The sequence below is a fragment of the Symphalangus syndactylus genome, chromosome 15 (assembly GCF_028878055.3).
Source record: "Symphalangus syndactylus isolate Jambi chromosome 15, NHGRI_mSymSyn1-v2.1_pri, whole genome shotgun sequence".
Classification (NCBI taxonomy): Eukaryota; Metazoa; Chordata; class Mammalia; order Primates; family Hylobatidae; genus Symphalangus; species Symphalangus syndactylus.
In genome coordinates this window covers 63,571,905-63,588,471 of record NC_072437.2, presented here as the reverse complement: position 1 = coordinate 63,588,471, position 16,567 = coordinate 63,571,905, and the positions used below count along the sequence as shown (strand labels likewise).

At 34.3% G+C, this 16,567-nt stretch overlaps 1 protein-coding gene across 3 annotated transcripts in view; it reads left to right on the top strand.

Moving 5' to 3' along the window:
- The window catches only part of PCDH17 (protocadherin 17), a 100,855-nt gene extending 87,068 nt beyond the window's left edge, over positions 1-13,787 (top strand). For 2 of the 3 annotated variants that reach the window (XM_063618799.1, XM_055244521.2), the window contains exon 5: positions 9,050-10,063. In XM_063618799.1, the coding sequence (XP_063474869.1) occupies positions 9,050-9,732 (683 nt within the window). In that variant the 3' untranslated portion in view covers positions 9,733-10,063. Of the gene's footprint in view, positions 1-9,049 lie in introns of all 3 variants that reach the window. The other variant, XM_055244522.2, reaches the window with a different exon arrangement.
- The last annotated feature ends 2,780 nt before the right edge of the window (positions 13,788-16,567 follow it).

The window sequence follows — 16,567 nt, the reverse complement described above, 5'->3', positions numbered from 1 at the left end:
TGATAATAGAAAATTAGAGGAAGAGGGAAGAAAGATAATGTAGACGTAGGAAAAAGAAATATTTTTCTAATGAAGAATTTAAAAATGCAATATTTATGCTGGTAACATAAAATACCAGTTTAAATGCACATTAAGACTTTCTTTAGAAGAAGCAGGATGATATGAAAGCTGAAAGCTGAGTCTGGGGGCTGGAATGCCTATTCCAGTGAATCATTCAGGTCTTGTCGTGTCTGTTGGAGATACTCTGGCTTGAGCCAAAAACTCTAGATATCCCTTTTTAGAAATAATGCTGATTTGGATTCTATTTACCCTATAGCTCATCCCAATTCTATAGTTTCATAAATGGTGTCTGATGTCTTTCCAATCAACCATCGAAACAATTCAAGAATCTTTGAGACATATGATATGCTGCTCAAATACTTATACTAGTGCTTCATTGCCTGCTGCATTAAATTTGGTCTTTTACTTAGAACTTTTCCATTCTTTTTCAGATCCTAGCAAATTTTCTCTACATTGTTATGTCTAGTGTTGCCATTGCAGCTTAAGTCCTTTGACTTATAAAGCTGTTGTGAAGTGCACATTCCCATGTGAGGTGTGTTTCTTTTCTTAATCCTTTACCTGGAGCGCCCTCTCTCTGCTCTCCACTCTCTGTTGAAACCCTGATCAGCCTTTGAATCACAGATCAAGCACCACCTCTCGCATAAAGCCTTTCACAATATTACAACCTACGCTTTTCTCTGTATTTCTGCTGCTTGACGTTCATATGACATAGTTCAAAATGTAACTGATCATGAATTATTTCCCATATGCTGGTTTCACTCTACTTTTTAGTTTCCAAAGTTTAAACTCATCGGTAAAGAGATATAGTCTTACAAACTTCAGAATTTTAAAAGTAGATAGACCTAGGTTTATTTACCACAGACCTGTATCCAACAAAACACTCATTCTACAACATTCTATCCAAGATACCCCTCCTTGAAAACTTTCAATTCCTAGGCAAGGTGCGGGGAGGTGTGTGTGCGTGTGTGTTTTTTTTTTTTCTTTTTTTACGTTATAAATTATTGTGTGTAACTTCTTTAAAATAATTGCTGAACTACACACAATGTGAGCGCCCACAAAATGTGAGCTGTCTTTATGCTGGTGGGACGTTTGAATTGTATTGTTTTTCCTTGAAAGTCTCTGTCAGCATACTTTTCTCAAAGTGAATATAAACCTTGTTCTAGTGGTATAGTATTGAGCTTCAGCCAGTTCTCTTCAGGGTACCTGTTAGGAGAAAGATGGTTCCATTTAGCTGTGCCTTTACTTCCAAGCATCTGCTGCTGCCCCAGGTGATGGCTGTGCCTACAGAAGGGAATCCAGGGAAGGGGCAGATTAAATTTTCAATGTTAATCTCAGTGGCATGCCATGGGACACAAATGATATTTGTGCCATAAATTCCCAATGCATGGTTTAGATTCTCATTGTTTTGTAGTCCTAGCACTTCTGTATCAAATACTGTTTTGCATTTATTCCTTATCATAAATTTCATTTCAATTTGTCTTAAGTTCTGTTCACCTTAGAGCACTATCTATGTGTGGTCAATATATACGCCAGAAAATTCCACTCCGGTAAACATTTTACTATGTCCAAAGGGTCACAAACACTTAAAAACATCCCCGAAGGTGTGCAGGTGCATTGAACAGTAAGTGCAAATGCTCCAAACAGCTCCAAATACCCAGCTGTGATTGGATTCACTTGCTTATGATATAGGACAGTGATTTCTGGTGTCTGAATGCAGCCGTGGCAATACATTCAAAAGCATTGTGTGATGCAGGTGCACGCTAGAGGATTGGTACTTCAAAGCTGCCGTGGTTTGACTATTTGATAGTATTATAACAACTTCCTCTCTAAAATGTGCTCTCTGCTATCAAAAGCAGATAGAATGGCACTTCACAATGTAAAATCTGGAAGCCAGATTAGCAGTGTATACTCCTCAAAATGTATACATTTTTTCTCATAGTATTTTTATTACTTGGGCTATATTTTAAATTTATAATTCTTTATGGGGCTGGTTTTTAAAAAAAATAGTTTTATTTCCTAGGGTCCTATGTCTAATTTTTCCTCATTATATCACTGCCAACATGTTAACAGGCAGCCTCATGAAATAAGCATATTATAACAAGATATATTTTCCTCATTATATTAAAAAATAAAAGCAGCAAAAGACATTCCAGATCTGTGTATCTGTATATTAGTTACTTGATTAAGAAACATGTATCCCTGTGCACAAGTGAGACACATGGGAAATACAATGCTGTAGAAGAAGAATAGCTTAGCTAAGCAAGGGATGTATTCTCCGATTAACATTTTTTCTTACACAACCCTGTTCTTCTCTGCATAAAGGATAAAACAAGCTTATTAAAAATGGTGTTAAAATAAAACTTGGAAGTAGGAAAAAAATTCCAGGAAATTTGTAATATTAGAATACCCATTTAAAAATCTGACACAGGAAAAAATAATTTTGAGACAACTTACGTATCTAGAACTAATATTGGAAATAATATTGAAAGCAAAATTTTTACTCCTTTTAGTCAGATAGTGAGAACAGAATATTCATTTTTAACAATATACAATAGGACATAGAAGTCATAAGTGGAAATAACAATGTGTATGAATATAGATTGTTAAGGTACCATTTATATGGAATGACTCACTCTATCATTATAACAAGTGTAAAGGTTTTATAGGATCGGAAAAGAATGTAAGTGAGTAATAAACATAGCCACAAAAGAAAGAACTGTTTATGTTAGAATAGTGTCAGTTCACAGGATGCTGTAAATTATGTCAACTCACTGAAAGAAAAATCCGTTTTATTAGAGGTATGTTGGACCATATTCTCATGAGATTTCTATTTTAGCATTGATGTTTTCTCTATGTTAGAATATATTGGGATAAATTGCAATTTGTTGTAGTCATAGGAAAATGTGTGCACATGCATGTGTGTGTAATTGTGTGTATGTGCTGAAGAAAGAAAAAGGCCATAAAATCAAGCTGTTGTTATACCATTAAAGCCTCTTAACAGAAAACTATTACTGAGCATGAACTGCCAACCAAAGGTCTTGGGTTGGCTTGGTTTGCAGACAGATAAAGAATTTGTGATGGGTACTTAGCTTAGATTCTATAGAATTAATCTACAGAACACTTGTGCAGACCATAAATAGACAAGTGCTTGCTCTCTGATTTTGCAGACAGCTAATTAGATATTATGAAAGCTTACATTGGTGAAAGAAGGTAAATTAGAAACAAAAAAAGAATAATGGGAGCAAATAAAAACTAAACTTCCATTTATAGAGTTGTCTACTTGGAAACAACTCTAATATTAAGATGTTGATAGAAACGATACCAACTACCACAGTAGTAGAAGAGCACGATTTCTATTTACATCTGTTTACAAAACAAAAATAAGACCATTTGGTTGACAATCATAAAGCACAGATAACTTTCTGAAATGTCTTTTTCCCCTGGCCACAACAATTTAGACTGTCTTTATTGATGTCATGATTTATAGATTTTGGTTTTTAAGTGTCTATGACACAGACATTTATCTCATCATTATAGAAAAGAAAATCAGAGGCAAATACTGGATGCACATAGGAAACTCCTGTGCTGAAAACTATATGCACGTTTTCAGGTGTACAAATATGTGAGTTCACAAAGCATCAAGTAAGTCTGAAACTCAGGGGAGGAAATCCTTTTATGCTGTCTAAAATTTCCCTAAGTCGTCACAAATTACTTTTGTAGTGCTTTGAAGACAGGGAAAATAAGTTTAAAATTCTGACTTGTGACAAATTTCTGCCTGAGAGCAAGACAGAATAGAATAAAGAAGTAGATTCTCTCCAAAGTAAGACTTTTTTGGCTGGTTCCTAGGCATATATCCTGTGCTTGGACACTACAGAATCAGAACCCACAAGTGTTTTTCCCTGAACTTTCCACAATAACTATGTTCAACTGAGGCACTTAGTCTTTGTTAATCTTTGTTGATTTTAATAACATTTTGGTTTCAACTTTCCATCTTATACATGATAATTCTGGGCATCATTGAAATGGCTATGCACTCCTGTGATATACTGACATTATACAATTAAAACACATTGTAAAATTAAATTATGTAACATTTGTGGGAGACTATTAAAACCCAACAATTTAAAAGCAGATAATTTGATGTTTTTATCTAAGTATTTTTTCCTCACATAGATATAATTTAGAATAATTCCACAATGGCTTAATTCCTCTGAAGGTATATTTTGTCACAAAATGATTGCTTGCCTGATATCCTTAAGATTAAGCTATTAAACTGCTTAGTGTAGGTTAAAAAAGAGAAAGAGAGAGAGCTTTCAGATATTATCAGCCAATATTAATATGCAGATTTTGGGTATCTTTATGTCCAAATCCATTTTAATTACATGAAATTATAAAACCAGAGACAGTTAAAGTGTTGATCTAGTCATAGGTTTTGCACCCAGGCTTGTGGCAAAGGGGAAGATTAAAATGTTGCTTATTGGTGCTTTTAGCCTGAAAGATTTGTATATATGTGTACATTAATATATATAAGCTTTGTTAATACATAAACAAATACATAAAATATCATTTTATTTACAATAATAAAATATTGTCTTGTTTATGTACCCCTGATATTATGAATATGGAACTTCCTGTGATTCACCTGTATTTCTCTTATGGTAATTGCTAGTAGTTAATGTCCAGAAATGCATAGATTATGAATTTAAGATTTTCCATTTTATTAATGAATTTTTAGTCTACGTCTTGGAAAAAGCTAAGTTTTATCACAAACATAAAAATAAAGGTCTGTATACAATATGAATATGTGTGCATGTGTGTGTGTGTGGTTTATGGTGCAGGTAAACTGCAAGTACTACAGTCTTTTGAGTTACTTCATCTGTTTTGCAAAAATGTCATATAAATTAAGAGGCACAATTGAACTGATTAAGGTTACTGCATTTAGATACTTCCCTCTGAGGCTTGCATAACAGTCAGATGCAGCAACAGGGGTATAGAGAGTGATTCTTAATACTAAACAAGTGTTTAAGGTTATTTGATTGTCATATGATATTTCAGGGAATCATGCTTTTAAAAGATTAGACACTATAAACTAATAGTTTATAACTGTAAACACTGTAGTTTACAGTGTCTAATATAGGCAGAACTGCCCACAGTCCCATCTTGTATACTTTAGAATTGTTTTCTTTCTGCAATATAAACATGCTTATCTGTGAGTATCTCTCATCTGCATACTATTTAGATTTTGCTATGTTTCTTGGCAAGGGATGCATTCTGTGAAGGGGTGATCATGTTATACTGAGGAAAGTAGGAAAATAAAAGTAAATAATCTCTTGGTAATCCCAGATTGAACCTGAAGAAAAAAGTGAATATTGGTTCAACTATTTTTTATTTGATTTCTTCTGTTCAGGGTTTCTGGACTTGTTTTCTGGTGTACATATTGAATATATGCAAATGGTGGCTATCTAAATAATTTCCTTTTCTTTTCATTTCCATAGCTTATAATTCAATATATCTATTCCAGAATCCATTCCCCTTAAAGTACAGAGAGCAGTTTGATCACCTACCTTAGAACTGTAGGGCTTAAGTAAATACTCCTCAATGTTATTTTTTATCATACACACAACTTATTGAGGACACTTAAAAATGTACAATAGAAGATACATATGTCAGAAATACTGTGAATACAACTTTTTTTGTCTTAAACAAACCCTTTCTTTGTGGCAGCTTTCCCTCCTTCTCCCTCCACACTCAATTCTCCCTTCATTTACCCCCAGCCCTTGCCTCCCTCTCATCCTCGTTTCCCTCCTTCCCTTCACTTTGTTTTGCTTCTTTCCCTTTCTACTTTCTTCCTTTTTTCCATTTGTCTATCTTTTTTGTCCAACCAGTCATTCATTGTATATTATCTGTGTCTCTTCTTTCTGTATTTGCCTATTCATCCATTTATGTTTTTTCAAAAATGATTTCCCTCTCTCACAAATTCTAACTTGAACCTTGACAGTTAGAGTTCACTTTGTGCTCATAGTTTCTGCTGTTTGTACAAAAGTGTCCATTCAATTTTCTTCACTGCCTGTGAACTGCTGCCATCAAAATTATAGTCTAATAACAAGGTGAACAGCTGGTAATGTATCATAATCAATACTCAAAATTTGCTCCCCACGATGTGACATAAAGGAGTTAAGTAAAATGCTGCAGATTTTCAGCTGTGACAAGCAAACAATCATTTTATGTTGGTGGTTTCAAATTCAAGGTCTATTTATACTTTCATATGTCTGCATTGTTCTTTCTTTTTCTGTCTCTTAAATTCATATTGAATTCATTCAGTGTTAGCTATCCAAATAGCTGCAATGAAAGGCCAGTCAATATGAAACATGAAACTACATTAGCATATTTCAAAGACAATGTATGAGTTATAAATGAATTTTTTAAAAAAAATTCATGATGCTAGAAGATACAAAAGTATTACTGAGTGAAATAGATTGTAAAGTTTTCTACTTTTCCTTCTGTCCGAAAGATAAAATTTGTTGAAAGTTACCTATTTGTTGAAATGATATTATATCATTTTTCTAACATTTACTGACAGATATAAAGGTAATATTTATGATTCCCATTTAGAGTAGGTAAAGGAAACAAATGACTGATACCTGATATTGAACCTTTCTTTTTGCTTTTCTATGTATTTATTTACTTATTTATTTTGAGACAGGGTTTAACTCTGTCACTCAGGCTGCAGTGAAATGGCATGATTACAGCTTACTGCAGCCTTGACCTCCTGGGCTCAAGCCATCTTCCTGCCTCAGCCTCCCGAGTAGCTGGGACAGGAAGCGTGCACCACCTCACCTGGCTAATTTGAATTTTTTATTTTCATAGAGGGGCGTCTTGCTATGTTGCCCAGGCTAGTCTCAAACTCCTGGGCTCAAGCAATCCTCCTGCCTCAGACTCCCAAAGTGCTGGGATTATAGGCATAAGCCACTATGCCTGGCCAATATTGAACTTCTGATATCCCCCTTTAAAAAAATTCAGTTCTAATTTAAATACATAAATAGAGGCTTCTTAAAAAAAATGCCTAGTTTCTGCTGTTCTTCATGTCTGTCTAACAGTCTTTCAATTTGTAGATAGTATTTGCATCTGTGGATGTACTGTGAGACTGCTTTTTAGCATTCTTTCCTGCATAATAAATTTAACAGTGAATATTTAATTTACGCATAAGAAAACATTTCTTTTAAAAAATGACAAAATTAAAATAGAAGAAAGATACCTAATTTTTTTGATGTTTCACAAGTGTGAATAAATAACATAGTATCTTTGTTGTGTCAAGACACCATTTTGATTTCTTCCTAAAAAATTTCAATCTCTTAAGAAATTGTTTTATCTTAAAACCTTTTGAGATAAAACAGATTGTGGGCTTTTTAATGTGAATAATTATTTACATGCTTTAAGTATAAATTTAGGTTTCGGCCGGGCGCGGTGGCTCACGCTTGTAATCCCAGCACTTTGGGAGGCCGAGGCGGGCGGATCACGAGGTCAGGAGATCGAGACCACAGTGAAACCCCGTCTCTACTAAAAATACAAAAAACTAGCCGGGCGTGGTGGCGGGCGCCTGTAGTCCCAGCTACTCGGAGAGGCTGAGGCAGGAGAATGGCGTGAACCCGGGAGGCGGAGATTGCAGTGAGCCGAGATCGCGCCACTGCACTCCAGCCTGGGCAACAGAGCGAGACTCCGTCTCAAAAAAAAAAAAAAAAAAAAAAAAAAATTTAGGTTTCATATATAACTTTGAGAAGTGATATACAAATTTATCAACGCTATTACATTTGCTGCTATTTTAAATATATCTCTCATGTGGACATCCTTTTCTTGCACAGGACACTCTAAATGTGTAGGGATCATCTAGCATCAATTAAATGGCAAATCCCAAGGGCGCCTAAAAGTGTAGGGACTTCTATTCCCATTACATAAAGGTAAATTGTAAATATCCTCTCCTAAAAGTAAAAGTCTCTGATTTAGAAACAGTCATTAACCACAATGGGCACAATCATTTATAGAAGAAAGGGACAACTGGGAAGATGTAGCTCAAAGTTATGGTTTAAAATATTGGGGGTCAATGGATGTATGCAGCTGTTCTATAATTAAGGATTTTTTTTCATATTCCACGTTCAGCATCTGTGAAATAGAGATCATTAAAAGAATGCTTTATTTAGAGTCTCTATTGGCAAAGGAAAAAAGTAAAAATTCCCACAGAAAGCATTATTATTTAAAATGGGAAATCATGATTTGTCATTCATTCTGAACTGTATCTGTTGAGTAAATGCATTTTCACCTACTTACACCCAAAACAAAAAGCTGAACAGAAAACTGATTACATGATCCATATGCCTATCTAATAAAATAGGGATGTGCACTTTTTGACAAGCTTATTCATAATACGTTCTGATAAAAAATTGCATGTGCCGCTCTCAGTAGGAAAAATAAGCATTTAAAGGAAACCTTTTGTTTCATGACTGTCTTCCAAATAACAATTACAAGCAAAATAGTGATAAAACATTTTTTAAAGAGCAGCTTAGAACTTGTTATGGAAGTTTGCAATCCAGTTTTTGCCCTGTTATTTGATTTGAAAAAAATAATCCTGATAATCTTTTTTGAAATTCACTGTTTCTAGGATGAGTTATACAGAACAAAGACTAACTGATATTCCCAGGAGTTTAGTTTATGGTGATGCTCTATTCTACTGAGAATGATTCTCCAATGGCCACCTCTTACTTCTTCCTGGGCTATGGGAATTCGTTAATATCTAGAGAATAGACTTAAATTAAACCATTGTCTCAACCAGCAGGTTTATGCAACCATCCTGAAATGTTTTAATTATTGTTTTCTTTTCCTTTTTAATTAAGAGGACAGAGGTCAAGCAAGCCCATTGAGAGCTGATCACAGCCTCTGTAGAAATTTAAAGAAAACCCTAATGATTGGATTTGCTGTTTTCTCTTTTGTTTTGCAGAACCAGAAGAGTGTGTTAATTGCACAGATGAATGCCGAGTGCTTGGTCATTCTGACAGGTGCTGGATGCCACAGTTCCCTGCAGCCAATCAGGCTGAAAATGCAGACTACCGCACAAATCTCTTTGTACCTACAGTTGAAGCTAATGTTGAGACTGAGACTTACGAAACTGTGAATCCCACTGGGAAAAAGACTTTTTGTACATTTGGAAAAGACAAGCGAGAGCACACTATTCTCATTGCCAACGTTAAACCTTATTTAAAAGCCAAACGTGCCCTGAGCCCTCTCCTCCAAGAGGTCCCCTCAGCATCAAGCAGCCCAACCAAGGCATGCATCGAGCCTTGCACCTCAACAAAAGGCTCCCTGGATGCCTGTGAAGCAAAACCAGGAGCCCTGGCTGAAGCAAGCAGTCAATACTTGCCCACTGACAGTCAATATCTGTCGCCTAGTAAGCAACCAAGAGACCCTCCCTTCATGGCTTCCGATCAGATGGCAAGGGTCTTTGCGGATGTGCATTCCAGAGCCAGCCGGGATTCCAGTGAGATGGGTGCTGTTCTTGAGCAGCTTGACCACCCCAACAGGGATCTGGGCAGAGAGTCCGTGGATGCAGAGGAAGTTGTGAGAGAAATTGATAAGCTTTTGCAAGACTGCCGGGGAAACGACCCTGTGGCTGTCAGAAAGTGAAAAAAGAAAAAAAAAAAGGCATTGGCATTTTCTTGTCTCTTCTGTTGATTTAAAAATGATCCTTCCTGGTGATAACCCATTTTACAGGGATGAAGAAAGACCAATACTGCTTTAAGGCTTTTAGTGAACATCTGAAGTGCCCACAAGTATGTTCTTTCCACTGCTGATTTCTTTTTCAGAGATAACAATGGTTTCGTTTTGACCAAACTTATATTAGGACAGAATTAATGATGCTTAAAGAGAAAAGAAAAAAAAGAAGAAAAAGAAGAAAAAGGAGAGACGAAAAAGGAGGATGAGGAGAAGAATTACCTTTTGACAATCTGTTAGGAAGGTATGCAGTGTGAGAACTGAAGTATTTCTGATCACTCTCAGACTGTCCTCCGTGATTTATGCTGACTTAACTGTTTACCTATAAACCCCATACAAAGCAGGGTCATAATTTGTGATCTGTGGTGGATTTCTAGCAGTCATCACAGGCTTCTACTTAAAGTCCTGAAAAGACCTTGCAGTAGTCCAAGCTACACCAAACATTAACACATATTTGTGGTAAACATTTCTGTATAAAGTTACCTGACACACATATAAACACAAGGAACATTCCATATCATTAGTCAAAAACAAAAACAAAAACAAAAAAAACCTTTGGTCATTTGTAAGACACCTCATGCCGTATAAAAGTTAAATGTAAAAAGATATAGTCCATTTTGTCCTGCACACACATAGACTAATTCACGTCATTAAAGAAGAAAATTTAAAGATTTAAAATGCCTATTTAGCATTTTAGTGTCCAACAAAGATTTAAACAATGATGAGTATGTTTAAAATTTGACATAGAAAAGTTCTAAAAAATAGTTACCATTGAGTGGTAAGATTCAGAGAAAATTAATTTGATTAATATGTTTTATTCATTTGTGGACACTAAAATAGCTCAGGAAAGTGAAAATGTCTTAGACATACACAAGTCACATGACCATTTAAATGTGCAAATGTAAGAAGATTCAATGTGTTTACATCAAATGACATATTTTTATTGATTTATTGCAGATTCAGTGCATATGAGCCAAATTGTTGAGTGTATAAGAGCTATATTGTGTATTTTATTAAATTAATATATAGTTGTGTTGCAAAAATATTTGGGCTTATATTGTAAATGGCAAGTGTTGCCTCAGTAGCTGTCGAACTCTATGAGTTTTGTTTTTTCCTGCTTCCTTTTCCCCATGGAGTGTGGGAAGCAGTGCCTCAGAGCAAAGTCTCTTGTTTAATGTATAGTCTACCAAGTACTACAGTACATAATCTGTTCAAAATGTGTTTGAGTGAGCTGATGGAGCTAACTGAAAGGTCAAAAAATACATCCATCAGTCATAGTTATGTGCAAGTCCTTGTAGAAGCTTTTATTAAAGTCATGCTAAATCACAAGAATTAACATTTGTACCAATATCTGAAACTTCTTCATGTTTTTTCAATAACATACAGCTTCTGCCTATGTAGATATTATGCCATCAGTTGGTTCTCAAAAGTATTTTAAGTGCTTCAGATGTGTGTTCCCATTATATTTCAAAAACATGAAAAATGCTTTAATGCATGTATGTACCAGCAGTGGTTACTTGCATTGTGTAGTGTTTTTCAAGAGGTCTGGGTCTTAACAAAATGTTTTCCTTTATCTCAGTGCTCTTCTGCCTCTTTTTGTTGGTGTCCTTTGAGAACAATACACCTTCTATTCCTTCATTTGGTTACACCTTTTCTTGTGACATTTAGCGAGTTTCAAACTTACTTCCATATGAGGCTAAGAAACCTCAAATTTCAGGAATTGGGAAAAATAAAATTAGCACTTGCAGAAGTAGCAGCAGATGGGAAAATTCCTTGATTGACATTTTCTTTCAGCATTTAAAATTTTTGGCATTTTACAGCTTCATGACAAACAGTTTTGTGCCCATACCTTAGAAAATGTGGTGCTGAGTTAAATAAAGGCTGTTTGAGCACTGGAGCAGAAAAATGCATTATTTGCAAACTGGTGGAGAATTTTGTGCCTTCTCTTCTGGCCACCAAGCCAGTGTAAAAACAGCATAAATGTCATAAAAATTCTTATATTAAAACAAAAACAAAAGCAAAAACAAACATTGAATTAAATTAAGTTTTGTAATTTTAAACTTTAAAAACTTCTACTGAAAATATTTCTGTCAAATGCCATCAGTATTTTAGACTGTACTTCGTTTGCAAAACGGCTTTGAGAGGGAAGAGTGGACAACTCCCATCAGCCTTATTCTCTTGAGAACTATATTTTGGTTCCTAGTAACAGCCTTTCCAAAGCTCTACTCTTGGTTTTTTATTACTCATAAATGTTTAAATTAGAAAAGAAGGGACCTTGTACATGTGAAACCTAATTGACTCTCTATATTTTGGACAATTTATGTATCTGAAATGTTTTGTCTCTGTTATATGATGTTATTTTTGCCAGGAGACTACAGGTTGATTTAGCTTGATAGCTGAAATTTGATGGAAAACTGATTTCCATTTAGTCTTACCAAGTGTTGCCTCTCTCTTACTAGACAAATAACCACTTAGTAAAATCTAAAGCAGTATGTAAATGAAATCAGCAAAGAGAGTAGGGTTTATTTTATAAACATTCTTAATGCTAAGTAACCAGTTGTTCAATTTATTATATGTGTCTGAGGACATTAAAACACCATAAGATTGTAATAATTGGTTGTGCCAATGTGTGAGGGATTTACCTTTAGGCTCTCTGTCACCAGTGATTTACTAGTGTTAGCTGTTTAACACATTATCTGTATTTAGTAGTGATTATTTATTTACAAGTTGGTGGTAATTCAGCAGTCAGGACTCTAAGCTTTTATAGTTGAATTGAGGAAATCTCGCTTTTATTCATTTAGCTGGTAACTGCCTTTATTGCAGACCTCTGGTGCTTGGCTTTCAAGGAAGCCTATGAGATGCCAAAATCACACTTTTAGGGAGCAACTTGCTCTAATAGGTGATGCGTGAGCAAACAGTGAGATTTGAAGGGGTTTTAGCATAATTTAGAATGTGAAAAAAATATCAATTCACATCTTTCAAGTACTAACCCCTCAAAAAAATCCCACACATACAAAATATGTGATGTGATACCACTTTGTCTTTTAGGTCTTTAAGTAACTGAAGTTAAGCACAGAAAAAAAAAAAAAAATCACTTCATGGAAATTTCAGTAAAAAACCCAAACTTCTAAGAATTGCTTACAGATGAACTAAAAAAAAAAAAAAAAAAAAAAAAAAAAAAAAAAAAAAAAAAATAAGCAACAGCATAACCTTTTCATCAGAGTTAAAAGTAGTGAGAATCTGTTAGTTATACCTATACCAAAGTAAACATTAAAGAGACATATCATGCAATTTCAAAGAATTTCTTCATGCTATTTCTTAACCTGACATTTCTAACTTTATTGCAGGCAATATACGAAGATTGGCTCACTACTCCATAGGTTAATTGAATTCCTGGTTGAGAAACTAACTTGTTTTGTTTTCCAAAATTAGCTGAAATCTTGTAAAACATGACTTCCCTTTAAAGGATCTAGACATTGCTCAATTTAAAATATGGCACCATAAAAAAGTCATGTAGTAATAGAGCATATGCTTTTTTAGAACCAGGTTAAAAGCTGTTTGTTATCTAATAGAGTAGAAGTTACTGAGGTCAACAAATAGACAGATCTGGCATAATATATGCCCAGTCATAGTAGTCTAATTATATTCTTTTGACAACAGACAGCATTTATCAGAGCATTAATTCAAATGAGAGTTTTGGCTATCAAGATGTGTTGATTCAAAATATTATTGAATGAGACCTGATTAAAGTCTGACTTTCCTGGCCCCAGTGTTTTGCAGGTTGGCTATTTCCATTATCAGCCCATCACTCCATAAGGTTCTTAGCTGCACCAAGTGATTGGTGAACAAGGACAACAACAAAAGCAGCATACATTGTATGGATTTATCTCAACGCTATTGTTTAATGGCTGTGTTTAATGTGATCTATCTGGAAAATGAGGACTCCGAATAAAAAGCTATTACTAATAGTGGTGTTGCCTTCCCTTGAATTCATTAACACAGAAGGGATGTGTTACACACTGCATATCACAGGGACCCTGATCATAATTATTTTGGAAAAGCAAACTGTGGCATCACAACTCATTTTGCTAGTTATCTGCTTGTCATTAAAATAAGACTTAAAAAAATTACTTGGTAGTATCACTAGTTTCTCAATAGAAGTGGATTAACAATCTTTCACATAGCTTAGATAAATTGGCTAGTTAAATAATTACCAAAGGGTCATAGCCTAATAATATTTGTGGTTTTTAATATTTACAATTAGTATAAAGATAATTTGGCATAAGATCTCAGAGGATTTCAGAAAAGTACATTTATAAGCTCAGTCATAATCTTACATGACTAATGAAAGCAAATAGAATAGTCCTCCCTCATCCGCAGGGGAAACGTTTGAGACCCCTAGTAAATGCCTGAAACTCCAGATAGTACAGAATCCAATATATACAATATGTATAAATGGTATTTTAAAGTAAACACGTATTTATCTTGGCATTTAAAAATAATAAACCTCCTTTTCTCCTCATTTAACAAGCATCTATTGCATTCTACTATGTGTTTGCCTTGGGCTATGATGCCTCAGGAGTAAACACGAAAAAGGAATGGTGTCAGAGTTCCTATCTTGTTGGACAAGTAATTAGGTACATTCTAATACACGTTACTCTTTATAAATTAGATTTGGTTGTTTGCATTTTTCTCAGTTAATCCACACATCCCATATATCTGTCATTTCACTAACTGAGTGACATCTTCTAAATTTCAAACCAGCGTAATATTCTTTTACTTTGGATTTTTTTTAATTTTACTTTTCTTCTAGCAGCATAAAATATATCATGAAGAGTGCATTGCTCTTCCATATCTAAGAAGATCTTTATGGGTTAGATTTATTGTTATAGATTAAATAACTTGCATATGTATTCTTTTGTTCATTTATTTGCTTGCTTTTTCTTTTTTATTGAAGACCACTTATGCACTAGGTGCTACACAAGGATCCTAGGGTACAAAGAAGTGCTAAGCCAATTACATTTTGCCCTTAGAATATGTACAGTTTTTGCTTGGTGATATTTACTAACATAGAAATTGACCTTATGCTACCTTGACACTACTACTTAATACAAGTAATTTCATTACATAAAGAAAATAACTTTAGTTTTAAGAATAGCAAAATCCACATGCTTACCATGCCATTCCTTCACTGCTCTCAAGTAGACCAAGCTGTTAACTGAGTTACCTGAACAATCTGACCAGGGTTGAGGGAGTACTGAGTCTTTCAAATGAAATTCCCTATCTGGCTATGCTGCAATTAGGAGGAAACTGTGGAAGGGACATATATCACAGGCTTACTCCATATCGATGAAATGTTAAAGTCCTCCAGATAATATTTACTTAAGTAGGTACACTCACTAGTTACAATTATTTGGCAATAGCGTCATTCTTTGTAGAATATGAAGATAATTAATTTGTGAAGACCAGTATAGAATCAATAAGGCACATACAAATAGATCAGCCAGCTAATGGACCATTTTAAAGCAATTTATTACCTGCTTTTGGAGGTGGATGCATATGGCTCACCAATGGCACGTATCATTTTCTGTTCATTTTAGACACTAGTGATATTTTAAGAAATGTATTCTACATTAGGGATCAAATTCTCAGTATTCCTAAAGGAGGGTGCAGTTTCTTTTAACGTTCTTCATTTTAAATATTTCAGAAAGAGTTATCAAAAAATAACTTAGGTTTTGGTCAAACTATGGCAATAAGTATTTTACATGCAAGGAATAAGTAAGGGAGGGAAGATATTGGTGAGCTTTTACAAACTGTATATTACACAGATCAACTTATCGTTCATTAGCTCTAAATAGATGCTCTACTTTTTCTCTTACAAAATGAAACATCTCACTTTGAGAGGAATGATTTGTTATTTGTTCCACGCTCCGTTTCTTATATACATTAAATTATTTAAAATAATCAAATGAGCTACATTTTAATTATGATTCATACTTTAAAATATAGCTTTCTGAAGTTATGTAATTCAAATTACTTCATAACATTTTCCAAAGATTGTAAGGAAAAAGAACCAAATTTTGAACCTTTTTTATTAACTTCAAATAGATTATCATTAGATTTTGTTTAAAAAATTGGCATTCAGGGCTGCTTATATGAAGACTATGCTTACTTTCCTAAGGATAATTCAGAACCTAAATTAATAATAATAAACTCTGCTTATAGAGCATATTTCAACTCACAGAACACTTTCACAAATTTATAAGATATTACAGAATTAAGGATTCTGAAGCTCAAAGAGGTCAATGGACTTATTCAAGGGTAACTAGTTAGGAAGCCTTATACCCAGACTTGAACTAAAAGTTCAGTTCCTCCCCTTATCATAGACTTTGTGAATTCTGTAATCCTGTCATATGTAATATCTTACCCCTCTAGTATCTTCAATGTATCATTTGAAACAATTTTTAAAATTATGCCACTAATATGATTGTCTTTTAAAATTCACCGTTACATCATATACTTTAGATCATCTCTATGTTAATGGTTCTTAATGGTTCAGAATTGTTTCTCCAAGATTGCCTTCAGTTTTTCATTGCCATTTTTAAAGATATTTCACAACATTGGCTGTATGAGCTCTAAAAAATATTATGGCACATTAGAGATTTTAAGTGAGCTTGGCGTATTTTCACCTGGAAGCAATTATGTAGACTGTATTGAGTTCCTTTGTATCACAAAGTTTTTGCATACA